This window comes from Centroberyx affinis, unplaced genomic scaffold, assembly GCF_046629955.1.
Source record: "Centroberyx affinis isolate AG114_WGS23_722 - 3 ecotype Tasmania unplaced genomic scaffold, CSIRO-AGI_Caff_v1 ptg008405l_1, whole genome shotgun sequence".
Taxonomy (NCBI): domain Eukaryota; kingdom Metazoa; phylum Chordata; class Actinopteri; order Beryciformes; family Berycidae; genus Centroberyx; species Centroberyx affinis.
The window spans coordinates 1-24,232 of record NW_027284173.1 but is presented as its reverse complement, the minus strand read 5'-3'; the positions used below and the strand labels follow the sequence as shown (position 1 = coordinate 24,232).

General features: G+C 42.3%; 3 protein-coding genes across 5 annotated transcripts; 1 reads left to right on the top strand and 2 right to left on the bottom strand.

Annotated features, from left to right (window-relative positions):
* Positions 1 to 171: 171 nt before the first annotated feature.
* Positions 172 to 10,774, bottom strand: LOC139640126 (OX-2 membrane glycoprotein). Of its 2 annotated transcripts, none has more exons than XM_071514296.1 (7): positions 10,662 to 10,774; positions 9,907 to 9,982; positions 9,151 to 9,471; positions 7,259 to 7,588; positions 4,171 to 4,455; positions 3,522 to 3,623; positions 172 to 981 (listed from the first exon to the last, which is right to left on the bottom strand). In XM_071514296.1, exons 2-7 carry the CDS (start codon positions 9,980 to 9,982, stop codon positions 974 to 976), a joined length of 1,122 nt encoding a protein of 373 aa, XP_071370397.1. In that variant the 5' UTR covers positions 10,662 to 10,774; the 3' UTR covers positions 172 to 973. The 2 variants fall into 2 exon arrangements, with proteins under 2 accessions (XP_071370397.1, XP_071370396.1); XM_071514295.1 differs by having other exon boundaries at positions 172 to 965.
* A 1,209-nt stretch (positions 10,775 to 11,983) lies between these two features.
* LOC139640122 (Golgi pH regulator) lies at positions 11,984 to 18,564 on the top strand. 2 transcript variants are annotated; one of them, XM_071514290.1, is made up of 14 exons: positions 11,984 to 12,208; positions 12,785 to 12,844; positions 13,077 to 13,180; positions 13,279 to 13,385; positions 13,511 to 13,612; positions 13,774 to 13,894; positions 14,057 to 14,137; positions 14,228 to 14,337; positions 14,467 to 14,555; positions 16,336 to 16,428; positions 16,646 to 16,741; positions 17,085 to 17,174; positions 17,353 to 17,418; positions 17,670 to 18,564. In XM_071514290.1, the coding sequence occupies exons 1-14, from the start codon at positions 12,167 to 12,169 to the stop codon at positions 17,874 to 17,876; spliced, it is 1,368 nt and encodes a 455-aa protein (XP_071370391.1). In that variant the 5' UTR covers positions 11,984 to 12,166; the 3' UTR covers positions 17,877 to 18,564. The 2 variants fall into 2 exon arrangements, with proteins under 2 accessions (XP_071370391.1, XP_071370392.1); XM_071514291.1 differs by lacking the exons at positions 11,984 to 12,208; positions 12,785 to 12,844; positions 13,077 to 13,180 and having other exon boundaries at positions 13,312 to 13,385; positions 13,484 to 13,612.
* Positions 18,565 to 19,219: 655 nt separating this feature from the next.
* Positions 19,220 to 22,080, bottom strand: LOC139640127 (Na(+)/H(+) exchange regulatory cofactor NHE-RF3-like). The gene is made up of 7 exons (XM_071514297.1): positions 21,874 to 22,080; positions 21,526 to 21,739; positions 20,839 to 21,171; positions 20,186 to 20,382; positions 19,863 to 20,087; positions 19,454 to 19,774; positions 19,220 to 19,273 (listed from the first exon to the last, which is right to left on the bottom strand). Exons 1-7 carry the CDS (start codon positions 22,078 to 22,080, stop codon positions 19,220 to 19,222), a joined length of 1,551 nt encoding a protein of 516 aa, XP_071370398.1.
* Between the last annotated feature and the right edge of the window lie 2,152 nt (positions 22,081 to 24,232).

Here is a 24,232-nt window from a genome sequence, read left to right as displayed (position 1 = left end):
ATGAGTGAGCAGGACAAGTGGCTGCTGAACACAGTGGCTGTTATGGGGATTTAACCTGCAGCACTCCAGTAACAGGACAAGCTCTCAAACCACTAAGCCACCCTGCCTCGACTACCCAGCAGCAGCACACACACACTTCTTCACACACACACACACACACACACACACACACACACACACACACACACACACACGGCTCGGTCTGAGTCTACAATGTAGGGGCAAGCAACCAGACATGCATTCCTTCCAGGGGCACCAATAAGGTTTCAGCGTAGCATCTTCAGGGAACTGATTCAAGCCATCTGACCATGGAATTTGACACACACAAACACACACACACACATGCACACGCACGCACACGCACACGCACACACACACACAACACATATTACACAAACAAGTAAGTCTATAGCCCTTTTAGTTGTCAGTTGATCTACTGAAGGTTACCCTGACCCGCACCCAGCTTTCACTCATGAGGAAGGCCCTCTAGTCAGGTACAAGAAGAAGCAAACTGGTAAAGGCCAGTTCATAGTAAGCCTCTACTAATTAGCTGTTCAGCTGTGCTGTTATTTAGGGACCAGGTAAAGGAAGGAGACAACCAGAGGAAACAATGTAATACCCATGAAATGCAACACACTGCAAAAGCAAAAACCTTGTACTTTAATTTGCCATACAGTGACTCTACTGTTTGCTGTGGAATGTGTGACCATTAAGTCCATTAATTTCACAGCCAGAGAAAACAAAGCCTGACAATTAGATAAAAGTCATCGATGCGGAGGCAGAATACCAGAGTTGAATGTCATTGAACAGTTGGTGTCATAAATAGGATTGTATCAGATTTTCCTCTTGAGGTGTGTCAGAGCATGCCATCTTCCCTCTGTCCTGTGATGATGCAGTGAAACGTTGAGAATCGGTGTGATTGGCTCCGAGAGGCACTGCGTCTTCTGTTCAGGCTCTTGTCTCATCTGAAAGATTAATCAGCTGAAAAGAAATGCAGGGAGACACAAGAGATGCAATGACACAGAGGGAAAGAAAGAGTGAGAGAGTACAATATTAAATCATAAAAAACTTCAATCTTCTCTGACATTTTACATTTTACATCAAAGGTCAACAAAATTTCAAGTGACATAGTTGACTGGGTGCAGCCAGGACAGCAGGCCACAACTGGCAATGAGGCCTATCAAGGCATTTCAATTCAGATCCCCTTCCAAACCTAAAACTGCTCAATTTTGGAAACCGATGCTTGGAAAGACACACATATACAGACACACTGCACATAGCTAGAATTCTACTGGCGCTGTGAGATACAAATTTTTCCCTTATGTCTCATTCTAGGATCAGAAAAAAAATTGTAAGAAAACAGTTGGCTCGCCTGTACAATACACATTAAGTCAATAAGTCTGTTCACCATCTTTCAAGATTTAAATCCAACACTGTTATAAAGAAATACAAAGGGAGAAGAGAGGAAAATCTTTATAAACCATAACATTGTACTTTGACTTGTGTTATTATAAAGGTCCATGGTTGATTTCTTTCATGCACAGGCTGAAACATTGGATGTGCAAGTAAAGTGCAGGTAGAGTGCAGGTAGTGAAAACCCTTCAAAATAAAGCTGAAACGGCTGTCATGTCCTCATGTGTGGGACCACATGGGCATGACAGAGTGGCATTCATATCAACAAAAATGTCCACCTGAACAGCTGGAATGTGTCACATCCCCATCACAGCCTTATAAAATTTTGTGAATTGAGCACGGAAAGCAGATTACATGTTGTAGATATAAATTATGTTAAGATTCTGTTCTTCCACTACGAATTGGATTATGTGACAACAGCATGAATCGAACACACCATTTTCACCTGTTCATCATGTGAAAAGGTTAGCTAACATCGGATGTAGGCAGGTCTTATTGCAGTGTGAGTGTTATTGTGTTGAATGGGCGTTTTACTCACATTTGGGTTTTGACTGTTTGAGTTTCCCTTGGCCTTAGATTATATTGGAGAGCAGCGCTCCCTGCAAAAAGAGAGGTACGTAGCTCTACAGTGAAGTCACTGATGAAATTTTGATCAGAATCAACTGACATAATGGCAAAAACTAGGAAAATAAAGCCCAGGTTAAAAATTACCAGAATTATCCTAGGTAGGGTAAGTTTTTTGTCATGGTTAAATGAGAAAAACTTTCACTAATTCACAGAAGAAAACTTTTTGGATTGCCTTTACTTTCCACCACATTATTTCAATGCTAAACTACTGCCTGTTTCCAGTCGTGTCTCCTTCACATAATCCTTCTGTGGTCGGAAAACGTATTTCTCTCATTTTTTGTGCACAGAGCATGTATTTGCATTGTACAGATGCTCATATTTGATGAAATTTCAGGAGACCAGGCTCACACTATATTATATATAGATTTATATTCCTGTCAAGCAGTGCAGGCATTCTACAGGACAGCTGTCATTGTACAGTCACAGTGGGTAACAATCTTACTCTGAACCATGTTAAGGGTTGGCTGTGTGCTGGGTGGGAACGCAACAGTACATAAATTCCCCTCACTGCTTCACTTCCATTCTCACTAGCACTAATATATCAGTCATATCAGTAATATATTCAGTCCTCACAGGGACAGGACACACCTTCTGTCCTCTGAAAGTTTTGAGCTTTGTTCATTACCAAAACAAATGGTTATAGTCTCTAGGCAGTACGATGCCAAACAATCAGACTGGATGTTCCAAGGGAAAGACACAGATGCACATGCGCGTACACACACACACACACACACACACACACACACACACACACACACACACACACACACACACACACACACACACACACACACACACACACACACACACACACACACACACACACATCCCCAGTGGTCACTGTTTCTTCCTTTATCATTGTTTCTTAGACATACAGACTGGCATGTTCCTCCTTAAACACAATGGGGAGCCAATGGGAAACCCTAAAATAGTTGTTTTTCCATTTTCTTGACCTTCAGATGATTTCCTATCTCCAAGAGAATAGAGTGGAGCAGATGGAAATGTACAGAAACTTTCCCAAATAAACAAGGAGACCAAACTCAACTTAAAACAAGGTGCAGCACTAAGCACAAGACACACAATGGACCATACACACTTCACATCAGTCACACATGAAATATCACCCATGAAAAGATTCTTGTTGTTTTTAAAATTCCCATTCCCAGCTGCAGTAAACCAGCTCTGTGACAGTTGCTAAGATCCCCAAAATAGCCAGAAGGGTCAGTGAGGCCACACATTTTTCATAATTTCGAGGTTGAGGAGAATGTTGTCCCTGCTGTCTTCCGGACCTCAGATAGTTTAGAAATGGCCCACAGGATGAAGACATATCCCATCAGGCGTACAGGAGTATGAGAAATTACTTAGCATGTGATTTTATCTTACATTACTTTATAGAAATATGGAGAATGGCATGCATAAAACTGATGAATTAGCCACGACATACTGTACATACACAGATACACACACACACACACACTCACCATCTTTGCGCAAGAAACACTTCCAAAGGCAGAAGCAGAGGCACATGACGAGCAGAGCTGCTACTGTGGTGACTGAGATCAGGATGGTGAGAGCTGTGCCAACTGTGAGAGACACAGAGAGAGAACTGATCAGCAATTTTATCATCTGCTATATCTGGGTAAACATGTCATTTTTATGTTAAGCTATGCAATTCCTTCACTGGTCTGCACAATGCGTCTCTTGTGGGCCGTGACTGATTAGGTTTGAGAAGATTTGATTTGTGGTGTTATGACCAAATGTATGACTTGTCTCTGTGTGCACTTCTGACCTCATGAAAACAAGGTAAACTCAGGTTATCAGTCACAAATTGACCATGTCCATGGCACACATGCCTAAGTATAAACCCATCTACCTGTTGCCCATCATTAGCAACATTAAAACTGATATGTGATATTATGTGATTTATATGTGTATTCAGGTGAGCAAAAATTTATTTGGGATTGATTGTACAGGGGCAAGACAGAGGCTCAGATGAGGTGCAAGTGTGAGAACCACTGTAATCCTGGCTGTCCTTTAGCGAACAAGCTCCAACAATCTTTGCTCTCTGTTTTCGCAAAACTTTGAGGAAGCGATCCATATTGGAGCGAAGGTGCACCGACACCAACTCACTTTTAGTGTTCATGGATACAGCTATTGGTGACTCAAGCCCTTTATGGTGGACCAAGCATTTGATGGACACGTCCTTCAGCAGCCCTGATTGGACGGTAAGCGTGCTGATGACCAGAGTGGTGCTGTCGCCCTGGGGGAGCTGCGTCGTTACCGGGGGGCCCATAGTTCGGTTATCCCTCTCCACGTTCCAGACGATCTCTGCCGGGGGGCGCGACACCGAGGTGCAGTTGGCTTCGATCACGCCGGGAGACGTGGTCTTGTAGCTCACCTGAGGTTTGGGCAGCACTGGGAAATTAACAGACAAACTGGAACTAGTTTCACAGCACGTACACACAAACAAACACACAAATATATGCACACATTTGTTCTAGATTTGACTGGTAAAACAAAAATATGACTTGTGCAGTACAAAGGTATTCATTCATTTTTCCTTTGTTTCATTGCAATGAATGTGAAATGCACAGGCCTTAAATGTTATCGGTGCCTGATGAGAAGCATATTTTGTTGTGTATTTAGTGTCTCTGTGACAATGCCTCAGATACCAGATAATACTAGGAAATTTGACTATTTTTTCAGTAGTATCAACGTATAGACACATATAACATTTAAATTCAATGTAAAATTGGCCAAGATTCAGATTTTCTGTTTAGTTTTATGTGTCTACATCATATAAATGTCCCTCCTAGAGAGGGATTTGGGTAGATTGTCAATGTGATACCTGAAGCAAATGTGTAAGCTTTTGGATCAGCCAAGGTATGTGAATTCTTGCACACTTGAGATCCATAAGCAAACCCCTTGCTGTTTTCAATTCTCTGTTCTCGGGGATGAGGAAGGAATGCGACTCATTAGAACTGAGAACATTTTTGTTGGCAAGAATAGATTTAGCCACAGATATTTGGCCCTTCTAGTTGCAGTGTCTTCTCAGAGTTCTAGGCAGTGAAACTCACTCACCACCAATCTGGTTTAGATCAGCTGCAGAGGTGGGACACACCGCAACAGGAATGAATTCAAATAACAATCCATAATGCCCTGCGATCTAGCCTGAAGCTCGCGTGAACTTTGACAGAATTTTGACTCTTCTTATGGAATTATTTTCAAGCACTTTTTTAGGAGATTATGGAACTATACTGCAAGAGCCTCTCGTCGTTTTTTTTCATGTAGTGACACCATTTCAGAAAAAAAAAGAAAAAAAAAGAAATAAGATGTGGTGATGTGGTGGCACATGAAAGAGAATGCGGAGGAATCTCTTATTAATCCGTATTATTTCTAATGGTAAATTCTAATTCTATCAAAGGACAACAAACAAGAACAACAACAACAAAAAACAGGATCATCACTGTTGCAGAACAAACACTACTACTGACTCATTTCCATCCTTTAGTGAAGTAAAATCCTTTGTACTAAATTTGGTCACAAATCAAACTCACCTTGCCAATTCATGACAAGAAGAATGTGTGTGTGTGTGTGTGTGTGTGTGTGTGTGTGTGTGTGCGTGTGTGTGTGTGTGTGTGTGTGCGTGCGTCAGTGCTTCAGGTATGTCCATGTGTCATCATGGCATTAGCCATTTCTTGTCTGTGAATAATGTGTGTGGGAGTGGGAGCTGGAGGAGGGGATGAGGACAGTGTGGGATGAGGATGGAAGATCGTTGGCAGCAATGAACAGAAAGAAAAATAAACATTATCCATAACGCAAATTCTGTGCTTCACTACTGGAAACGCCTACTGTACGGTTCGATTTCAAACAAAAGCTCGGCTGTTTGTTCAGATAATTGTGAGAGAAAGGGAGCGGGAGAGAAAACAAGAGAAAGCGAATGAGCGCAAAGCGACAGACAAAGCATAGAGAGCGAGAGCAGGACAGAGGGAATCACTGTGTTGCAAACAGTGACACAGTCATGCAGTCAGGCCTCACTCTGTCTCTCTCAGCCCTCCCTGCCCAGCTCCCTCCCTGCCTCCATCATTCCACCTCTTTCTCACTCCTCTTTCCAACGGTCCATTCTTCAGATGCACACACTAGTCTGTGTTTATGTGTTAAATAAAAAAGGACACACCGATAACAACAGCTCAACCTAGCTGTAAAAGGACTAGCTTACATCAGCAGCAAAGGCAAAAGATCAACATTCCTGTCCAAATCCCAAACCTAGCTGTCTTTTCCAGCAGCAATAAATCTAAGAGACTCCAGGTTTAGTCTCCTTGTAGCCACATCAAACCCTCACTCCTCCACTTCTTCCCACACAGCACAAACAGGTGTTCTCCAATCCCTCCACACACAGGACAGATACATATGTGCTCACAGGGGACCACTACAGTACTGCAAGTCATTTAGTCTCATATTCAGTCTTAAAATCATATTTTTCATAAAAGAAAATGAAAAATTCTGCCAATGGGGTGACGAAGTTCCATTTGCTTCCGATTCAGTTTCAATTATTTCAGTAATTTTCTAGATGCAAGACACTATAACTCGAAACAAGGCCGAATAAGACAGATCACTCCATTAGTATGAAGAAAATGACACTTAACTGAAGGAAATTCTTGATTTGCAGTGCAAATAAATTAATTTATCCGATACCACAGGCAGATTTTTTCACTTTAAATGTTAAGATGGATATTTTTATACTATGGGATGAACCCTATAAATAGCTAAGTTGATTCTAGGGTACATTATGTTTTGCTGTCTGCCTGTCCTCAGCACAATGTGTTTTACATTATTACTGTAATCCAGGACCAGCGCACTGCTAAGTGTGCCAGCCAAGACATTTTCATCATTGAACATTGTCACAGCTGTTTGCGACATCTGTAAGAGGACTAAAAACCCACATCTGCTGAACCTACCCTTGTGGTTGTATTCCTACAGTGCATCAGTCAAGACGATGCCAAGGTAAACCAAACCGTCTCTGGTCAAATGAAAAAACAATATCTGACTGTTGCAACTCAACAAGCGTAGCCCGATACATGCATATTTTACATAACTTGCTCCACAAAGATGGTGTTTAAGTTTCCCAGACCTGTTTCATTTCTGTGTGGCCATGCTGCTACAAATACACAATATAAATCACCACCAGCGATGGTATGTTTGTGAGAAAGATGATTACCATAGACGGAGAGGCAAACAGTGGAGCTCTTAGGCCCATCAGGGTGTGTGTTGTACAGGCAGGTGTAGCAGCCCTCGTCCTGGATAGCGACAGGCTGGATGGAGAGCTGGCTGTGGGACAGGGAGGCGCTGAGCCACACCCTTCCCTGGTAGGGCGGCTCGATCATGGGGTCGCTCCGCTTTGCATAGGAGGCCACCTCGCTGGATTCCCCCCGGTCAGAAGCGTGTCTCCACACCACCTGCTGCACCTTTTCGGGCAAACCGTAGGAGCAGGACAGCGAGGCCTTCTTGCCGCTCACCGCCGTCTTGTTGCCGTCAGTGGTGATGTGCGCTGGGAGTCAAAAGAGGCCAAGAAAGAGAAAGAGAGACGGGGGGAGGGGGAGAGGTGAGACAAAGAGCAGGGAGGCAGAGGGTGAAAAAAAGAGCAATGCTAATATTAAGAAATATGAGACACCCAAACAGAAACCAGTTACTGGGATCTGCAACAGCTGTTTCTGGTTAGCAGAATAAGCGCTCCCTCTCCTGCTGCTATACAACTCTATATTAACATCACAGGCTCATCAACCTGTGTTCACAGGGGAACACAGCCGGGACACGGGGAGTTAGGGCATCTGTCCGCACATACTTCATCCTTAAACCTCAACAGTTCACTGATATACTGTTGGTGGGGAGGAGTAACTTTCCCTGGAGTCTATGAGAAGGATATGGCTTTGATTAATTTTAGTGGATTCCAAAAGGGTGGGGAGCAACGGACAAGCTTCCAAAATCACTGAAACACCAAGAAGGGCAGAAAATAGACTAGAAATTGAATCCAGAAACAAAAACGTCAGGAATCTTATGAATTTCTTCTTCCTTGTTCTCTGCTATCCCCTGTAATTCTTCACTTAGCTAGGGATATAAAACAGTCCCTCTATCAGATGTCTCAAAACTCCAACACAAAAAGTGGATCATGTGAATAATATCGATAGTGCATCCAAAGGTTACTTTGTAAATGTAATTTTACCTCCAAAATGTGCAGAATCTGAGGTAAAATCTCTCCCTTCCCTGTGCTGACCGGGTCACCGCGCAACCCGGCCTCATCTCTGGGCTTCTCTCTCCTGACTCCGCCGCAGTCGACTGACCTTCCTGCCCCAGTCACAACAGCAGTCACTCCCTGTCTGCTGTTGTAGGCTGAAAACTCCTCTCTCATCTCACCCTCTCCCCACTGAATCATACCCCCCTCTCCCATATCTTCATTATCTGCTCACTCTAACTTGCTCCCATGAAAAAAAAAAAGCCTACCACTTTTCTAAACTCTTGTTATTATTCTTTATCTAGCTCTCTCACAGGCAGGAATTTCACTAGGGAATGTAAGTGGAATTTCCTTTTCTAACATTTACAGTTGACTGTAATTTTAATATACCAAATATCTAATTTATAGATTGTAATAATATTATAGCAATCATCTACTGTACATTACACTACTGTACACTACTGTACTATACATTATTTCAAGTTATGCAAAATGCTGTTTTGCACAACTTGAAATAAGTATAGTTTTTGTTTTTTTTTAAGTATAGTTTTTGGTTTTTGTCCTATTTAACACATGTTTGAGGACCAAATCTATCTTTCAAAAGCAACACATCCTTATTTTTTCCACTGAAACCTGCAGTTAACATGAGGAATGCTCCCTCCCATCCTCCCTTAGATCACTCCCTGTCCATTACATGTAACCTGTTAGTCAACAAGCCTAACTACAGTAGTACTAAACTACTCCACCACAGTTAATTCTCAGATTACTGCATAGCTTTTGCCTTAGCAGCAACATGCTGTAGTTGCTGCTGTTCTCTTATTTGCAGAAACAGCATCCTCACTCACAGAGCCAAAACACATACCACTGATGGCCGTACTCACAGGTAACAGTGAGGCATGTCTGCCCCTGCTGTGAACCAGACGGGTGCATGTCGAAGATGCAGGTGTAGCAGCCCTCGTCGCGGAAGCTCACCCTGCGGATGGAGATAGCCGAGGTGTCCTTCGGAGAGGAGGCCAGCTCCACGTGCTGCTGCCCGCTCACGCTGTCCCTCTGTCCGGGCTGGTAGGTCAGCAGCGTCTGGTTCTGGACGTCCAGCCAGCGCACCTGCCTCAGGGACTCGCCTCTCTCTCTCGAAACAGTGCAGGTCAGAGTGAAAGGCTGCTCCACTGGGGCTTCCAGCCGCTCTGGTGCTGTTACCCGACCTGGGACATCCAGCCACATACAAAGCACAGAACAATTTGGTGTTTCTTATGTGATATCTGTTATCAGTTTGCATTGTTCATATCTTATTAGACCCCAACCACGTCCTGAACAGTGAATATAAATTGTTATCGTCAAATCGGAGATATAGGGTTCCACGATTTAATAGCTAGGGTTAGACCGAAGCACTCTTTTGTACACCAGTCGATCCTAAAATTAAATATGGAGCTTAATCCCAGATCAAATGTACGTTGAAGGGCCTTGAATATTGACTTCTGTGATTGTAATGATATGTTGAATGTATGTATTTTTGTGTCCTGTCTTAATTTTTGTCTTTTCTCTGATGTCGCAAATGGAGCTGCTGTGATGCAAAAAAAAATTTCAGACTGGATCTGACAATAAAGTATTATCATCATCATCATCAGCATGGCACTCACCCTGCAGTCGTACCACCATCAGTAGCAATAAACACAGCTGCAGGCCTTGTCTAAAGGAGACCTCCATCATCATCATCTGCATTCATTCAACAGAGAGAAGCAAGAGTCACACTGAGAGGTCGAGAACTTTCAGAGGCTTCAAATCAGAAGTCAGCCGAACATGAACAACATGATCTCTAACTCCCTCAATCATTCAATCAACTGGTGATCAGGCGAACCGCATCTCCTCCCTCTCCAAGAGCAATTCAATTCCTGTGGCCACTGTTAGGATACCCCCCCCCCCCCCCCCCCCCTTTCACACACACACACACACACACACACACACACACACACACACACACACACACACATATACACACAAACGCGTTGGTTTAAAATTGCGTGTAACTCCTACAAAGCGCTATAACATCCAGGACATTTGCGGATCAGAAACATTTTTAAAAGTTGACAGCAGTAAAATCCTCTAAGTAGGCTGTAATCTTTAGATGGAAATTCTTCTACCACACCTTAGACTAAACCTAGAGATGTACAGTAGCCTACGTGTGTCTAAAATAACAACAAATTGTATAACAACTTGTTGCCAACGCCATACCAATAACCAATAACAATAATAAGAGAAAAAAAAAAAAATAACATAAGTTTAATTAACAATAGTTTAAATTAGATTATCTCCACTTAACTAGGAAATCTTCACAGATTTATCTTTCATTTCATTTTCTATTCCCTATGTCATACAAATCATATAGGCTACTCACCTTTATTTGTGTCCTAATGCATAAAATCAAATGAAAGAAGCAGTAGATAGGTGCAGTGACTAGTCGGGAATATTCTATCTCAGCATCATCAGGATCCAGTAGCTAATTGTCACTTGCAGGCTAACATAACTCCTGTGAGAGTGAGAATCAATTCTCACTTTATCCGTGCGTGTTCAAACTGGTCCGCTTCATCCGCGCAGTACCAAAGCTGTGAAGGCAGCAGCCTGCAGCCTCAAACTTCAGCCTGTAATAGCGCTCAGTGCACAGAGGCGCCGCCGAGCCTTGTGCTCACATCGCCCTCTAGCGTTACTAACTGCGTACTGCCTGGTTGGACAGGCAGGGGAGTTCAGTATGATGAAGTGTTTGTACTGGTTTTTTGGGGAGGACAATTTCTTCCATGTGCAGTTCAGGGTCTTCAGCGTTTATTGAAGCAATATCTTGCCTGACGAAGCCACACGTGAGTGACTTTTTAAAACAAACAAACACAAAAAACAATCACACAAACAGATAATTATAAGATGTTTTTATGTTTCAATGCTTCTGTCAAGCTAAGTTCCAAGGGATGACACATACAGTCCCACAATTAGGCTACAATGAGTCATTTCCATCTTTATTAAAATCACTTATTCATTGATTGAAGTATGCTTCAATGAGTGGGAGTGCCAAAGCTAATTGACCTACTTGGAGTTATGGGGCACACAGAAAAAAATATTTGAAAACATATAAGCTAATTTTGACAAGTGTGTCACTTAAGAGTTGCAAGGTATTTTTATAGCCTACTTCATGTGGCTGGATTAGGGCCACATGATTATACTGGACTATGATTCGATTTTGTGATTAATATTTAGACATACAATAAACATACAATGCAAAGGACTGGGATTAGATTTGACTACAAAATAGAATAGAATAGAATAGAATAGAATTTCCTTTATTTTGAACGAGGAAAAAGTAGGCTAGTATTGTCCAGGTTTGTTTTTTCATTATAAGTGGATGTCATCAGGTCAATCTGCAATAAACTGTCAGTCATTTACTATGCTTTGTCGCCCTCTGTACGTTAATAAGGTAATTACAATAACCTAGGCAGTAGCGTCAGTTATCCTCACAGCGTGTAGAAATTAATGATTAAGAATGAATAATGAAAAATAAAAATGTTTAGAAAAGTATAAACAGCATTAACCATTGAATCATCTAAATATAATAAACCACTGTTCATTCAGGATTTTTGCAAGACGTCACGCGTTTGCGACGGAAGTGTGTGTGTGTGTGTGTGTGTGTGTGTGTGTGTGTGTGTGTGTCGGACTCACCTTGATGACGTCACTACATACGCTGCCGTTGTAACTTGACAGCTCAACAACAAACGTTTCTAAAATGAACTCGTTAACAACACAACAGACGCTGTTAAATTTAGGCTGACCATTTCGTCGTATCAGCATGAACTGAAATTACACTTGACGCTACACTTGTGCAGTGAGTTTTCGAGAGATTACAGACAAAACAACACCATGTCATTCCTTGTGGACTCAGTCATCATGTTCACCTCACAGGTAACGTTTGGAATTAGTAGTGAATTAGTCGATGATTTTAGCTAACTTCTTCTGAACAGGAAAGTCCAGGGAATGCTGTACAAACTAACGACAGCTAACGTTAGCCATGTGGCTATTTAACTAACGTTAGCTCACTTCAGCATGTCTGCAGGTCCTGGAAAAGTCTTTAAATGTTTTATATCATCTAAACTCAAGGCCTGAAAACGTATCTAATACAGTTAGCATTAAAGCCTTAACGTTAATTCAGGCTGTTTCTTGGCGTTTCGCTCTGTTTTTCTGAATTTACCACATTGTCGCTGAATAAGGTCTACAGTTTGCATTTTCACGTTTATTTCGATTGTGAATTTGGTCTTAGCTATATTTCACTCTAACTGGCATTAAAAAGAACTTGAAGTGTTAGCTAGCCTACATTGATGAACCTTGCGGACAGGAGAGCTATATGGTTTTGTGGTGAGCGTCCTACCTAACGAGTAACGTTGAAGAGTGTGACCATACAACAACAATTTCTTCTTCTTCTTCTTCTTCTTCTTCTTCTTCTCCTCCAACCTTGCATAATTCCCATTAAATCCAACACAGGTGCTGTTCTTTGGATTTGGATGGTTATTCTTTATGCGGCAGCTGTTCAAAGACTATGAGGTATAGTGTCATCTCAAAGCATTTATTTCCAGAAGTACACAAGTGTAATATGAACTTTGGGATAACTCTGCACTACTGGCCCATTAATAATAATGATTCCAATGGTAAAAACCTGAGTGCACATTTACCTAGTGATTATCGCTAGTGCTGTTGATGGACCTACATCAATCACTGGCTGTCGTCTTTACTAATTTAGTTGTGACTGATAACCCGTGACCATGTTTGTTGACAGGTGCGCCAGTACGTCGTCCAGGTAGTTTTCTCTGTCACCTTTGCTTTCTCATGTACCATGTTTGAGCTGATCATCTTTGAGATTCTGGGTGCCTTAAGCAGTAGGTAAGTACATTTTTCCTGTGGGTTATAACTGTGTTTTATTGCTACAAGGACAAAGGATTGTAACCCTCACATCTTACACCCCCATGCCTCTCCCACAGTTCCAGGTATTTCCACTGGAAGCTGAACCTGTATGTGATACTGCTGGTTCTAATCTTTGTGGTGCCTTTCTACATTGGCTACTTTGTTGTCAGCAACATACGCCTGTGTGAGTACAGCAGATTTTGACTGTTAAAATAAAATACTGCAACTTACAATGAGCAATGTTGTGTTGTACAGATCTAAGTTTCATCCATGGTCTTACAGAACACTGTTTGCTGTGTTTCTGTGTAGTGCAGAGACAGAAGCTGCTTTTTGCCTGTGTGGTGTGGTTTACCTTCATGTATTTCTTCTGGAAGTTGGGAGACCCGTTCCCCATCCTCAGTCCAAAACACGGTGAGTGCGCATCCCTCCTATCCCACATTTTACCTCTTGGCAGTGGACACATTTAGGGCAGGACAGCCTGTCTCTCTGCCATGTAGATCTAAAACACTAGGCATTTGACAGTTTACAGTTGTCCTTAAGTGTATGTCTTGCTTCTCATTACTGTTCTCTAGGCATCCTGTCCATTGAGCAGCTAATCAGTCGTGTTGGGGTCATAGGGGTCACACTCATGGCTCTACTGTCTGGGTTTGGTGCTGTCAACTGTCCCTACACCTACATGTCCTACTTCCTCAGGTAAGCTCAGTTGTGGGATTTCTCTTACCTACAGTACTTGTATCAGTCAGCTTGTTAATCTATGTGCCTTTATGCATCAGTAATTAGTATTCTTAATTCTGTCCCTCTCTGCATACTGCACAAACACAAACCTTTATCCTCGCTGCTTTATTATATCTACAGAAACGTGACAGACAGTGACATCCTTGCTCTGGAGAGGAGGCTGCTCCAAACTATGGACATGATTGTCAGCAAGAAGAAACGGTGAGAAAATAAGGTTCTTTTGGAATAAAATTATGTAATAAAATTGTAAATTGTTGTGCCACTACCTATGTTCTATGTATTTTTGTGTAGAATTGCCATGACACGGAGGCAGATGTACCAGCGGGGGGAAGACCAGAACAAACAGACAGGATTCTGGGGCATGATCAAGAGTGTCACCTCCTCACCGACGGGCAGCGAGAGTATCCTTCACACAGACATTGAGGGTGATGGAAAATGGTTATGAATTTTAGTTCTTACCAGATGAGTGTGTGTACAAATGTGTGAGTTTATGTGTAGTGGATGTCAGGTCCTTGACTCCTTCCCTGCAGACCTCTCTCTGATCCAGCAGGAGGTTGATGCTCTGGAGGAGCTGAGTCGACAACTCTTCCTAGAGACTGTAGACCTGCAGGCCACCAAGGTAACGCATGCACACGCATATTAAAACCAATGAATTGAAAAACTTGATGAGAAACATTACATTCATGAGTAATACATGAAATTAAATACATGATTGCGGTAAAACCCTTAGGGAGCTCAGCTACCAGGTCAGCTCAAATAGACAAGGCCCAAGCTTCTATGTGTCTATCTGTAATCTTGATTTTAGTTAGCTAGGATTTCTGTGATGCAGTTTTTCTTTACCCATGACCACCCATCCCACCCTAATAATCACTCAACAAGAGGCATGTCGCAAAACTAATTCTCAAATAATTAATCTGTTATAATGTTGTTATATCATGCTATCTTTGTGCAAATTAGGCAATTTGCAGCAGTGTCATCTATTAACCTGGGTACCATTGTGGCCGCTTGTGCCTTCGGGTATTTGTCGTCCATCTGTTTGAGGGGGAAAAAAAACATTCCATGCCGCACCTAGCTAGGAGTCGGCCTCGGCAGCTGCCTTTATCTCCTGTGCCAGTGATTTTCAGTCCTACCCTGCGTTTCATTAGTCGTTTTAACTAGGGCTGGGTAATATATCGATATTGTATCGATATCATGATATGAGACTAGATATCGTCTTCGATTTTGGATATCGTAATATCATGATATGGCATAAGTGTTGTCTTTTCCTGGTTTTAAAGGCTGCATTACAGTAAAGTGATGTCATTTTCTGAACTTACCAGACTGTTCTAAAACAGAGAAGGAAACCCTGTTTTTGCATTTTATTTTGATCACAGTCTTGTTTCAATAAAAGTGCTTGTGACATCTCACATGTGGCTTTGACTTACAACTGAACATTTAGCCCACTTCGTAGAAAATACCGAGATATATATCGTGTATCGCCATTCAGCCTAAAAATACAGAGATATGATTTTTGGTCCATATCGCCCAGCCCTAGTTTTAACCCGCCCTCATTGACTTCCCCCCCGCCCGCCGCCGTCCTAAGTGCTGTTCCATTACTCTGATAACTCATGTGAACTTTCTGAGATCGACCCTTCAAGGGCCGAGGAAGAGAGTCAACAACGATCAAGACTTCAGGAGCATGGCTTGCCCAAATGCATTGTGATCCTTTGTGGTTTCCTGTACACGACCCACCATGGCGGAGCAAGTGATAGTATTTTTTTTTTTAACAATATTTTTATTGGGGTTTTTCAATTATAACAAACAGTGCAAGTGATAATATAACTAAATGCGCCCTCTGCTCTGCATGTGGCCGCTCACGTGACGTATGGTGCTACGTATTATGAAGTGCCGAGGGGAAGTGAAGGAGGGCTTGTTAAATGGCAAATGAAAGAGGGCTTCACAGTACTGCTGGTTTTCTATCCTACCAGGTAGTTGATTGCATTTAATTGTGTTCACCTGGCATCCCAGGTGTACATCAGTCTCTGATTAGATGGTTAGAATGAAAACCAGCAGGGCTGCGGGTCCTGAGGACTGGCACTGAAAACCACTCACCTGTGCCACTGACTGCCATTACACACACACACACACACACACACACAAAGATGCACATTTATCTATTCATAGTATTCTCTTACATCACCACAAGCCATCTTGGTAGGGAAATAACAGGTGATTACAATCAAATGACGAACACAGCCAATGAGCTGTGCATATTGTAAAGCGACATATTGGTAGGAAATGCATGTGACATCATGAGAATACTATGAATTCACTACATCCATTAATACCTTGATGACCCTTTGTGCTTGTATATGGTGACTGATGTGCTATTTATTTGCCCTAACCCTCGGTGTCTTTAGGAGCGGATTGAGTACTCCAAGACATTCCAGGGGAAATACTTTAACTTCCTTGGTTACTTCTTTTCCATCTACTGTGTTTGGAAAATCTTCATGGTGAGAACTGCTTTCAGATTTGCATTCTGGCATTGTTCCTGTCTCACATACGCACACATACACATACAGTATGTTGTGGTAGCTGTGGTCCTTATCTATAGTTACACTTTTAACATCAGCATATTTTGTCTTTTACTGTGTAAAATGTAGCTGTACTTTAATGAAACTTTTGATTTTCATCTGTTATTAAAATTCCTACTCTTTTTGTCCATCCTAGGCCACTATAAACATTGTGTTTGACCGCGTTGGAAAGACTGATCCAGTGACGAGGGGCATTGAGATAACAGTTAACTACTTGGGCATCCAGTTTGATGTAAGATCTTTGTCACTCACACACCCACACACACATACACACGCAGAATCACCTGTCATACAGCATGCATGTCTCCTGTGAAGTTAATTATTGCCAGCCCATTAAAGCCTCTGCCTGCTCCTCCTGCAGTGAACCTGTTCCTGACCAGTTTAATCTTTTTCCACGTAGGCAATGATTTGATAGAGCTCTCATAACTTGCACTTAAAGAGCATGCCATTAAGTTCGGATTTAAATGAATAAATGATGAATGCAAATTGGAAGTTGTCATCCCCTTCCCCCACTCTAATTTCCTTCTCCATTACTTTTTACTCTTCCTCCTTTGCGCTCTTTCTTGCCGCCTCAGGTGAAGTTTTGGTCCCAACACATCTCCTTCATCTTGGTAGGAATAATTATCGTTACCTCCATACGCGGCCTTCTCATCACTCTCACTAAGGTAAAACACCCACAGTTCTCACAGCAAGTCACTCTACATGATGCATGTCATGCCAACAGGATCCTAAGTCGATAAATCTGTGAGATCCCTTGCCAGATGTAATGGATATCTTTTTTTTTCTGTTTGTACCTGTCTTAACCCATCATTTATTCCGCTTCCTCTGCCTTCATTTTTCTAGTTCTTCTATGCCATATCAAGCAGCAAGTCCTCCAATGTTATTGTGCTCGTCCTCGCTCAGATCATGGTGAGTTTGCTTGCTTTATGGTGATTAATAACAAAGAGCATAAAGCACATAGGACTGATAAGTCTCTCTCTCTTTCTCTCTCTCTCTCTCTCTCTCTCTCTCTCTCTCTCTCTCTCTCTCTCTCTCTCTCTCTCTCTCTCTCTCTCTCTCTCTCTCTCTCTCTCTCTCTCTCTCTCTCTCTCTCTCTCTCTCTCTCTCTCTCTCTCTCTCTCTCTCTCTCTCTCTCTCTAAAATCTATATCTCTCTATCAGGGGATGTACTTTGTATCATCGGTATTGCTGATGCGTATGAGCATGCCGCTGGAGTATCGCTCCATTGTGACTGAGGTGCTGGGAGAGCTGCAGTTTAACTTCTACCACCGCTGGTTCGACGTCATCTTCCTGGTCAGCGCCCTGTCCAGCATCCTCTTCCTCTACCTCGCTCACAAGCAGGCACCAGAGAAACACATGACCCTCTGATCCCCCACACCACCTACTGCTTAGACTTGACCCCCCGACCCCTAGGGGGGAGCTTTTAACCTGGAATTCAGGGAAGTCCAGAATTCACTCACTTTTTTATATAACAAGTAATTATATGGTTTGTCTGTGCTTTGCCTATACTTCCTGAATCAGGAATGGCTGATTGTTGGACGCAAGTGATGGGGAACTATTGGAGCACATCAGGGAACAACTTTGGAAAGTGGACTTTGTATGAGGTTTGAATGACGGTATTGACAGAACAAATGTTACTATTGGATTTTGGGCTGTAATTTTACCTTGCAAAATACAAACACTTGAAATTCATTCACTCTTGAATTTCATCCATTTGGCCAAAATCATCTTTCCTTTAGTCAGTCTGAACACAACAGAGCTTTACTGTTCACAGCACATCCCTGCTTCACTCCAATGAGGAGGGAGTAGCTAGTCCATACAACGAAATGATAAAGATGAAGATGTGACTCATGATCTCTATCCTGGAGTGGTCTTTATTTTCAACACCTACGCAGTACCATTGTTTGTTATTATACACCAGTAACCATAACAATTCGGCAGTAGGAACGTTTGTGTCTGTTGCAGCAACTGGAGTTAGTGTTGAATGTTTGTGCACATCTACTGTTCTACAACAGTGCTTTTACACCAGAGGGAAGGCTTTGGAATAAATAATTTGTGGCCATTGACATTACTGTGTTTGTGTTGTCTTTTGCTCTCATTAGGGAGATACATAATTCAATTGTGGACAAAAAGGTACGCAAACATAATCTAGATAGCATGTGGTTGTTTATTTCTCTTCATGGAATTTGTTTTATTCTACATTCATTTTAGAAGTGGGAACAACAAAGTTGATTTTTTGAGAACATTAAAGCATAACAGCAGTCTTTTATTATATCAAATATCCGTGAAAGGGCACAGTGTTTGTTCATTGGCAATAATATTACTAGCGTTGGCGTAACTTCTGTAGGCTATTGTTTTTAATCTTGGGAACATTATTAGTCTTGGGTATAGGGAATCAGTGACATTGCTCTGATCATTGCACAGGCACATCAATAAATAGATCTATTGCTGATGCCAAAGAAATACAGTATAAGGATACCCAAATGTTTTTGTTCTCAGCTCTTTCATATAGGTGATATAATTATGTTGGCATGATTGAAAGGCAGATGTTGGACAGAGTGAAAGTCTTTACTCTCTTCTTTGTATTCTTCCTCCTTGTCTCTTCCTCAATATTAATTGGATGTGTGAGGCCCAAAAAGCAAATAGTTTTGGATGAGAGAATGGATTGACAGAGGAGACAAATCAGGAGACAGATCCTTAAGGTGGGCTTTTCAGAGTCTCTCATCAATACTTTCGTGAGATGAAGATGACGACACAGACGGGGTCTAAAAGAGAGATCGTGAAAACACAAAAAACATTTCTTTTTACAGTAATTCAAGATAATTTTTTATGATATTTTTGCTTTTATATAAGATAGTAGACTAGAAAAATGACTAAAAAAAAAGACACAGGATCTAGAAAACGTGGGGTTTTTTTTTATAACTTTTTTTATAAGCTTCACTCACCCTCTCTCTTCTTGGTGCAGGAGGGGTTTCTGGCCGGGCCTCCTCCAGTCTCTCCTCCTTACTGGCCTGTACAGTGGCTGGTGTGTGGACCTGCACAGAGGACGTTTGCCCGAGGAGCAGGGGTGTGATGGCCACTCCTTTGGCTTTGAGCTGGTCGTAGACGCTCTTTGTGGCCACCAGTAGCACCAGAGAGCTGCCGCTGCTGCGGATCATTGCCACCGCCTCTTCATGGGTGCTCTTCTCCACGTTCACACCATTCACCTCCACCACAATATCGTCATCCTCCAGACCTGCCCTGTGTGCTGCCCCACCCTTCACCACCTAAGAAAGGGAGAGCATCCAAGGTCTCTAAACCGTTTCAAACAATTTGATTGCAAATGCTAACGTTGTTGTCTTGGGTAAGTCTTACCTCTTTGATGTACTGACCACACACACCCTGGATGCCATTGAGGTGAAAGCCATAGCCAGCTGAGGTCTTCTCCATCTTACACAGTTTAGGCTTGAGCTCCTCTTCCCTCTCCTTAACAGGTGTGGACGGTCGGACAGGAGCAGGTAAATGGACGGCCTCTGTGTAGCTTGGTGGAGCGGTCAACCCGTTCATCTCTTCCCAGAAGAGCATAGGAGACACTCCAGCCTGCAAAGGACAGAACAAAATGTTATCTAGAAAGTCTGCAGTGTCTGCTGAAACCACAGTTATACTCTTAAGGCTGACATTGGGCACTTCAGGCTCACCATCGTGTACATCTTGTCAGTATCTTTGTCCACCACCAGGAGGCAGCATTTGTAGCCGCGCTGTCTGACCCTGTCCACCACCTGATCATGGGTGCAGTCGTCCACCTCTTGCCCATTCACAGCCACCAGCCTGTCCATGTCCTTCAGACCTGCACTCTCTGCTGGACTCCCTCTATCTATGCCCTTGATGAAGTGGCCTGTATGGTGTCAGTTAATACACTGTCATGACACAGACTCCTCTCTGCAGTTTGTTAATGAATATAATAATTAGTGATAGTTAGGGATGGGACGATACGTATTGTGGGACAGAAAAATGAATCGCAGTATTAGCTGCATTTTATTCTGCTCTAGTAATCACAAATGAGACAGCTTTCCCATCACAATTTCACAAGCTCTCCATCCAAATCATATTATTTGCACTTTGTAATGACATTATTAAATTGTTTGCATTCTAGCAAGCCAATGTTCTTGCTAGAAACATTTGTGGCTCAGAAATAAGCATCGTTCTGCACAGTCAGACTTTTCTATATTACATCTTATCGTGGTTGTATCGAATCATGAACCCCATATCAGGTATCAAATTGTATTGTGAAATAAGCATATTGTCCCATCCCTAGTAATAGTACATGTGTAATATCAGCATATGAGCATGCCTGTCTGGTTGGGCTCCACCCTGAGGAAGAAGCCGTAGCCATCGGATCCTTTGGTCATGTTGGCGATGCGCGGCTTGTGTGGCAGGTGCTTGACTGTGGCTAGCCCTGCTCCTAACTTGATGCGCTTGTTCTGGTAGTACCTGTTTGTTTCCTCATCAACCAATAGGAACATGATGCTACTGCCCGCCGCCTTGATCTTCTCCACCACTTGCTCGTGCGTGGCGCCCTCGGTGTTCTCCCCGTTGACCTCCAGCAGACGGTCGTTGGCTTTGACCCCTGCTTTCTCAGCCACGCCTCCTGGAGTCACCTCCGTCATGAACAAGCCCTGCTCACCTAGAGGAGGAGGTTATAGAACATATGAAACAATCACAGCAGAAATGAAAGAGAACAAACCAACTGAATATTCAAACATCTTTGCCCAGACATGTTTGAGCAGTGATTAGAGAGAGTTTTTTTGTTTTTTTTAGTTTGATCGTTATGATTTGTTTTTAGTGATCTAAGCAGATGACACTTTCTTTTCCGCTGTCAACTTCTCTCTTTTATCAGCCAATCCCGCTACAAAGAGGCACCTAACTGAGATAACTTTGTTTTATTTGTATGATGGAATTTGTCTTATTTGTCTGAGGGGTTTCCTTTTTGATCAGTTGACCCAGATTGTGATTCTGTAGCCGTGTCTCCTCAGCTCACCTCTGGCCGAGCGCAGAGAAAATCCATAGCCTGAGCTGGACTTGACCAGGTAGCAGAGTTTGGGTTTCAGTGTCTCTCTGGCCACTCCGTTGGCAGCTGGTCTGGCCTGAGGATCAGACAGGTCCACTCTCTCTGCCGTGGCCTTCTTGTAGGAGGCTGCATCCATAATGTGGAAAGTGACTGACGCTCCACTGTCTCTTACCAGGTCCACCACCTGCCACAGGGGCACACATAGAAAGAGAGTTTGAAAAAAGATGCTTGTGACTGCCACTGGATAATACTGTCAGTTCATGAGTTGTTATTAATCTGATTTGGGATTACACTGCTGTAATTCCACTCCCTACTTACCTCTGAATGGGTCAATCCATCAACAAAGGTTCCATTGACCCGTAGGATGCGGTCTCCATCCTTCATTCCAGCCAGCTCAGCAGGACCTCCCATTTCCAGGCAGCGGATCAGGTGGCCGTCCTCTCCATACTCCGCCCTCAGGAAGAAACCGAACGTCTGACCCTGCCTCCTGGTTAGAGCGATCACCTTCTGCTTGTACCCAGCCATGTCCTAACAGAGGAGAGGGGTATGTTTAATCTACACAGTCACAAATTATATCCTCCAATCTTCTTTTTAAGGTGTGGTGAACCCTTTGTTTTTTTTCCCGTTGTAAACATGATTTGCTGATATGATATGCCCAAATTACAGAAACATATAGTATATACACTGATAGATATGGGGATGTTCTGGACACTTAGAAGTCTTATTAGGCTATAAAACTGTGATATACAAAGATAAACACGAGGTAGAGATAAGTGTTATGCTTTCCATTGGTTAATGTGATGCTTCAGTGAAGGAGTGGCTGCAGATATTGGATTTAGTAAGACTTTATGGGTGGACCTCGAAATCCTTTCCCTTTCCCCCCCTTTCTCTCACTGTTCCCTCTAGCACACACACATTCATTTAGAGGCAGATAACCCTGAACCCAAGGAACTGGAAGTGCTGATAGCTTCAGAAAAGAAGTTAATCCTCCATGCCAACACTCTAGTGACAGTTAATGGTTAACGGCGGTCCGCGGACACAGCTGAATGTGGCAAGGACTCTCTTTTAACAAGAATGTCTGAACTTTGAATCCATAGTAAAGAATGTCAATATAATCCTCTTATTAGACGACTATCACAAGGACATAAAGGATGTGCGCAATGGTGTGTGGACAGGTGTGCCTGTGTGTGTATACCTCATAAGAGTGAATGGATAAATATAGTTGTGATCTCCAGTCGTGATCTCCAAAACACGACAAATCTCCATCAGAAGTTGACAATGAAATAAGAGCAACAGTAGAAGCAAAGGTAACACTTTATAATAACCATCATTAATAAATGGTAAATTGATAGTTAATTAAACTTTAGTTAATAGTTATTTTACTGTTAACAAACAATGAAATGATCATCTATTTAAATATTTTATCTATAAATAAAGTAACCTGCAAAACTAAAAAACTAAACTTTACTCAGTGATGTACAAGAGCGCAGTACATACTACATATTATTTTACCAAACACTGAATGTTCTACAAAGCAAGCAGAAATCTAATGTAATAAATCATGACATAGAATTGCAATTCACTTGGATGACAATAAACACCTCACAGATAATTTAAGAACTATAGTGTAAAAATATATTCCATCCATACAAAAATAAAGATATAATAAAGATATACAGTAAAGAGATTTGTTTCAAAATGAAATATCTCACAAATTAAATTGTTGACATACTTGAAGAATTTACTGTATATAATTTAAATTATTAGCAATCTCAAGAAATTTGCTGATTGAATGCTGTCATTTTTTAGGATGTTTTTAAAATATGTGGTCATGAATTTCAGGTAACAACTTGGATCTTAATACAGATATACAGTATAGTGTTTTGAAATTGAACCCTTCATAGTGTTTTGAAATTGAAACCTTCATTTAGATAGTCACTCACCAGCTCCTCTCTGCTCACTCACCCAGTCCAAAGGAGGAGCTCACCTCAATGCTTAGCTGTTATCTCCTGTATCTTCAACCTGTCCTCCTCCTCCTCCTCCTCCTCCTCCTCTCTCTCTCTCTCTCTCTCTCTTTCTCTCTCTCTCCATCTCATTTCTTCCCTCCCTCCCTCCCTCCCTCTCTGCAGGGACTTTGACAGGCCAAAGGTGGGCCTAAAGGCTGAGTTATTTAACAGTGTCTCGTGTCAGGACTGTCTCAGGAGAACACAGCGCTGTCCAATTTGTCCTTTGAAAGCGAGATGTAATGATGAAGCAGTCATCTGTTTTGGGGGCCCAACGGTGTGGGACAAGGCAACCGCCAATGCCAGGAATCATTCATTTACATCAACGTCACTGCCACATGAAGGGAAAAGCCACCCTAAAATGGAATTTGTGTAAATCTTAGTGCTATGATCTCGAACATTTCCGTCTTGATTTGTGGAACGAAAATAGAGTTAAATCTGCTCCCAAAATGTATAGATTTGTTAATGCAGGTGGCGTTTCGAGTGCAGTGCTCTTCATCAGACTACATGAACTGACTGATGAAGAGCACTGCGCTCAAAATGTCACCTGTCTGCATGTTTATACATTTATACACCTTGGGAGCATCTTTCAGTTTGTTCCATGTGTTGTATTCTGTCCAGCACCTTGTTTAAGATTGGGATGTGTGTGTTTTTACTCTGTCTTGATTTGTGAG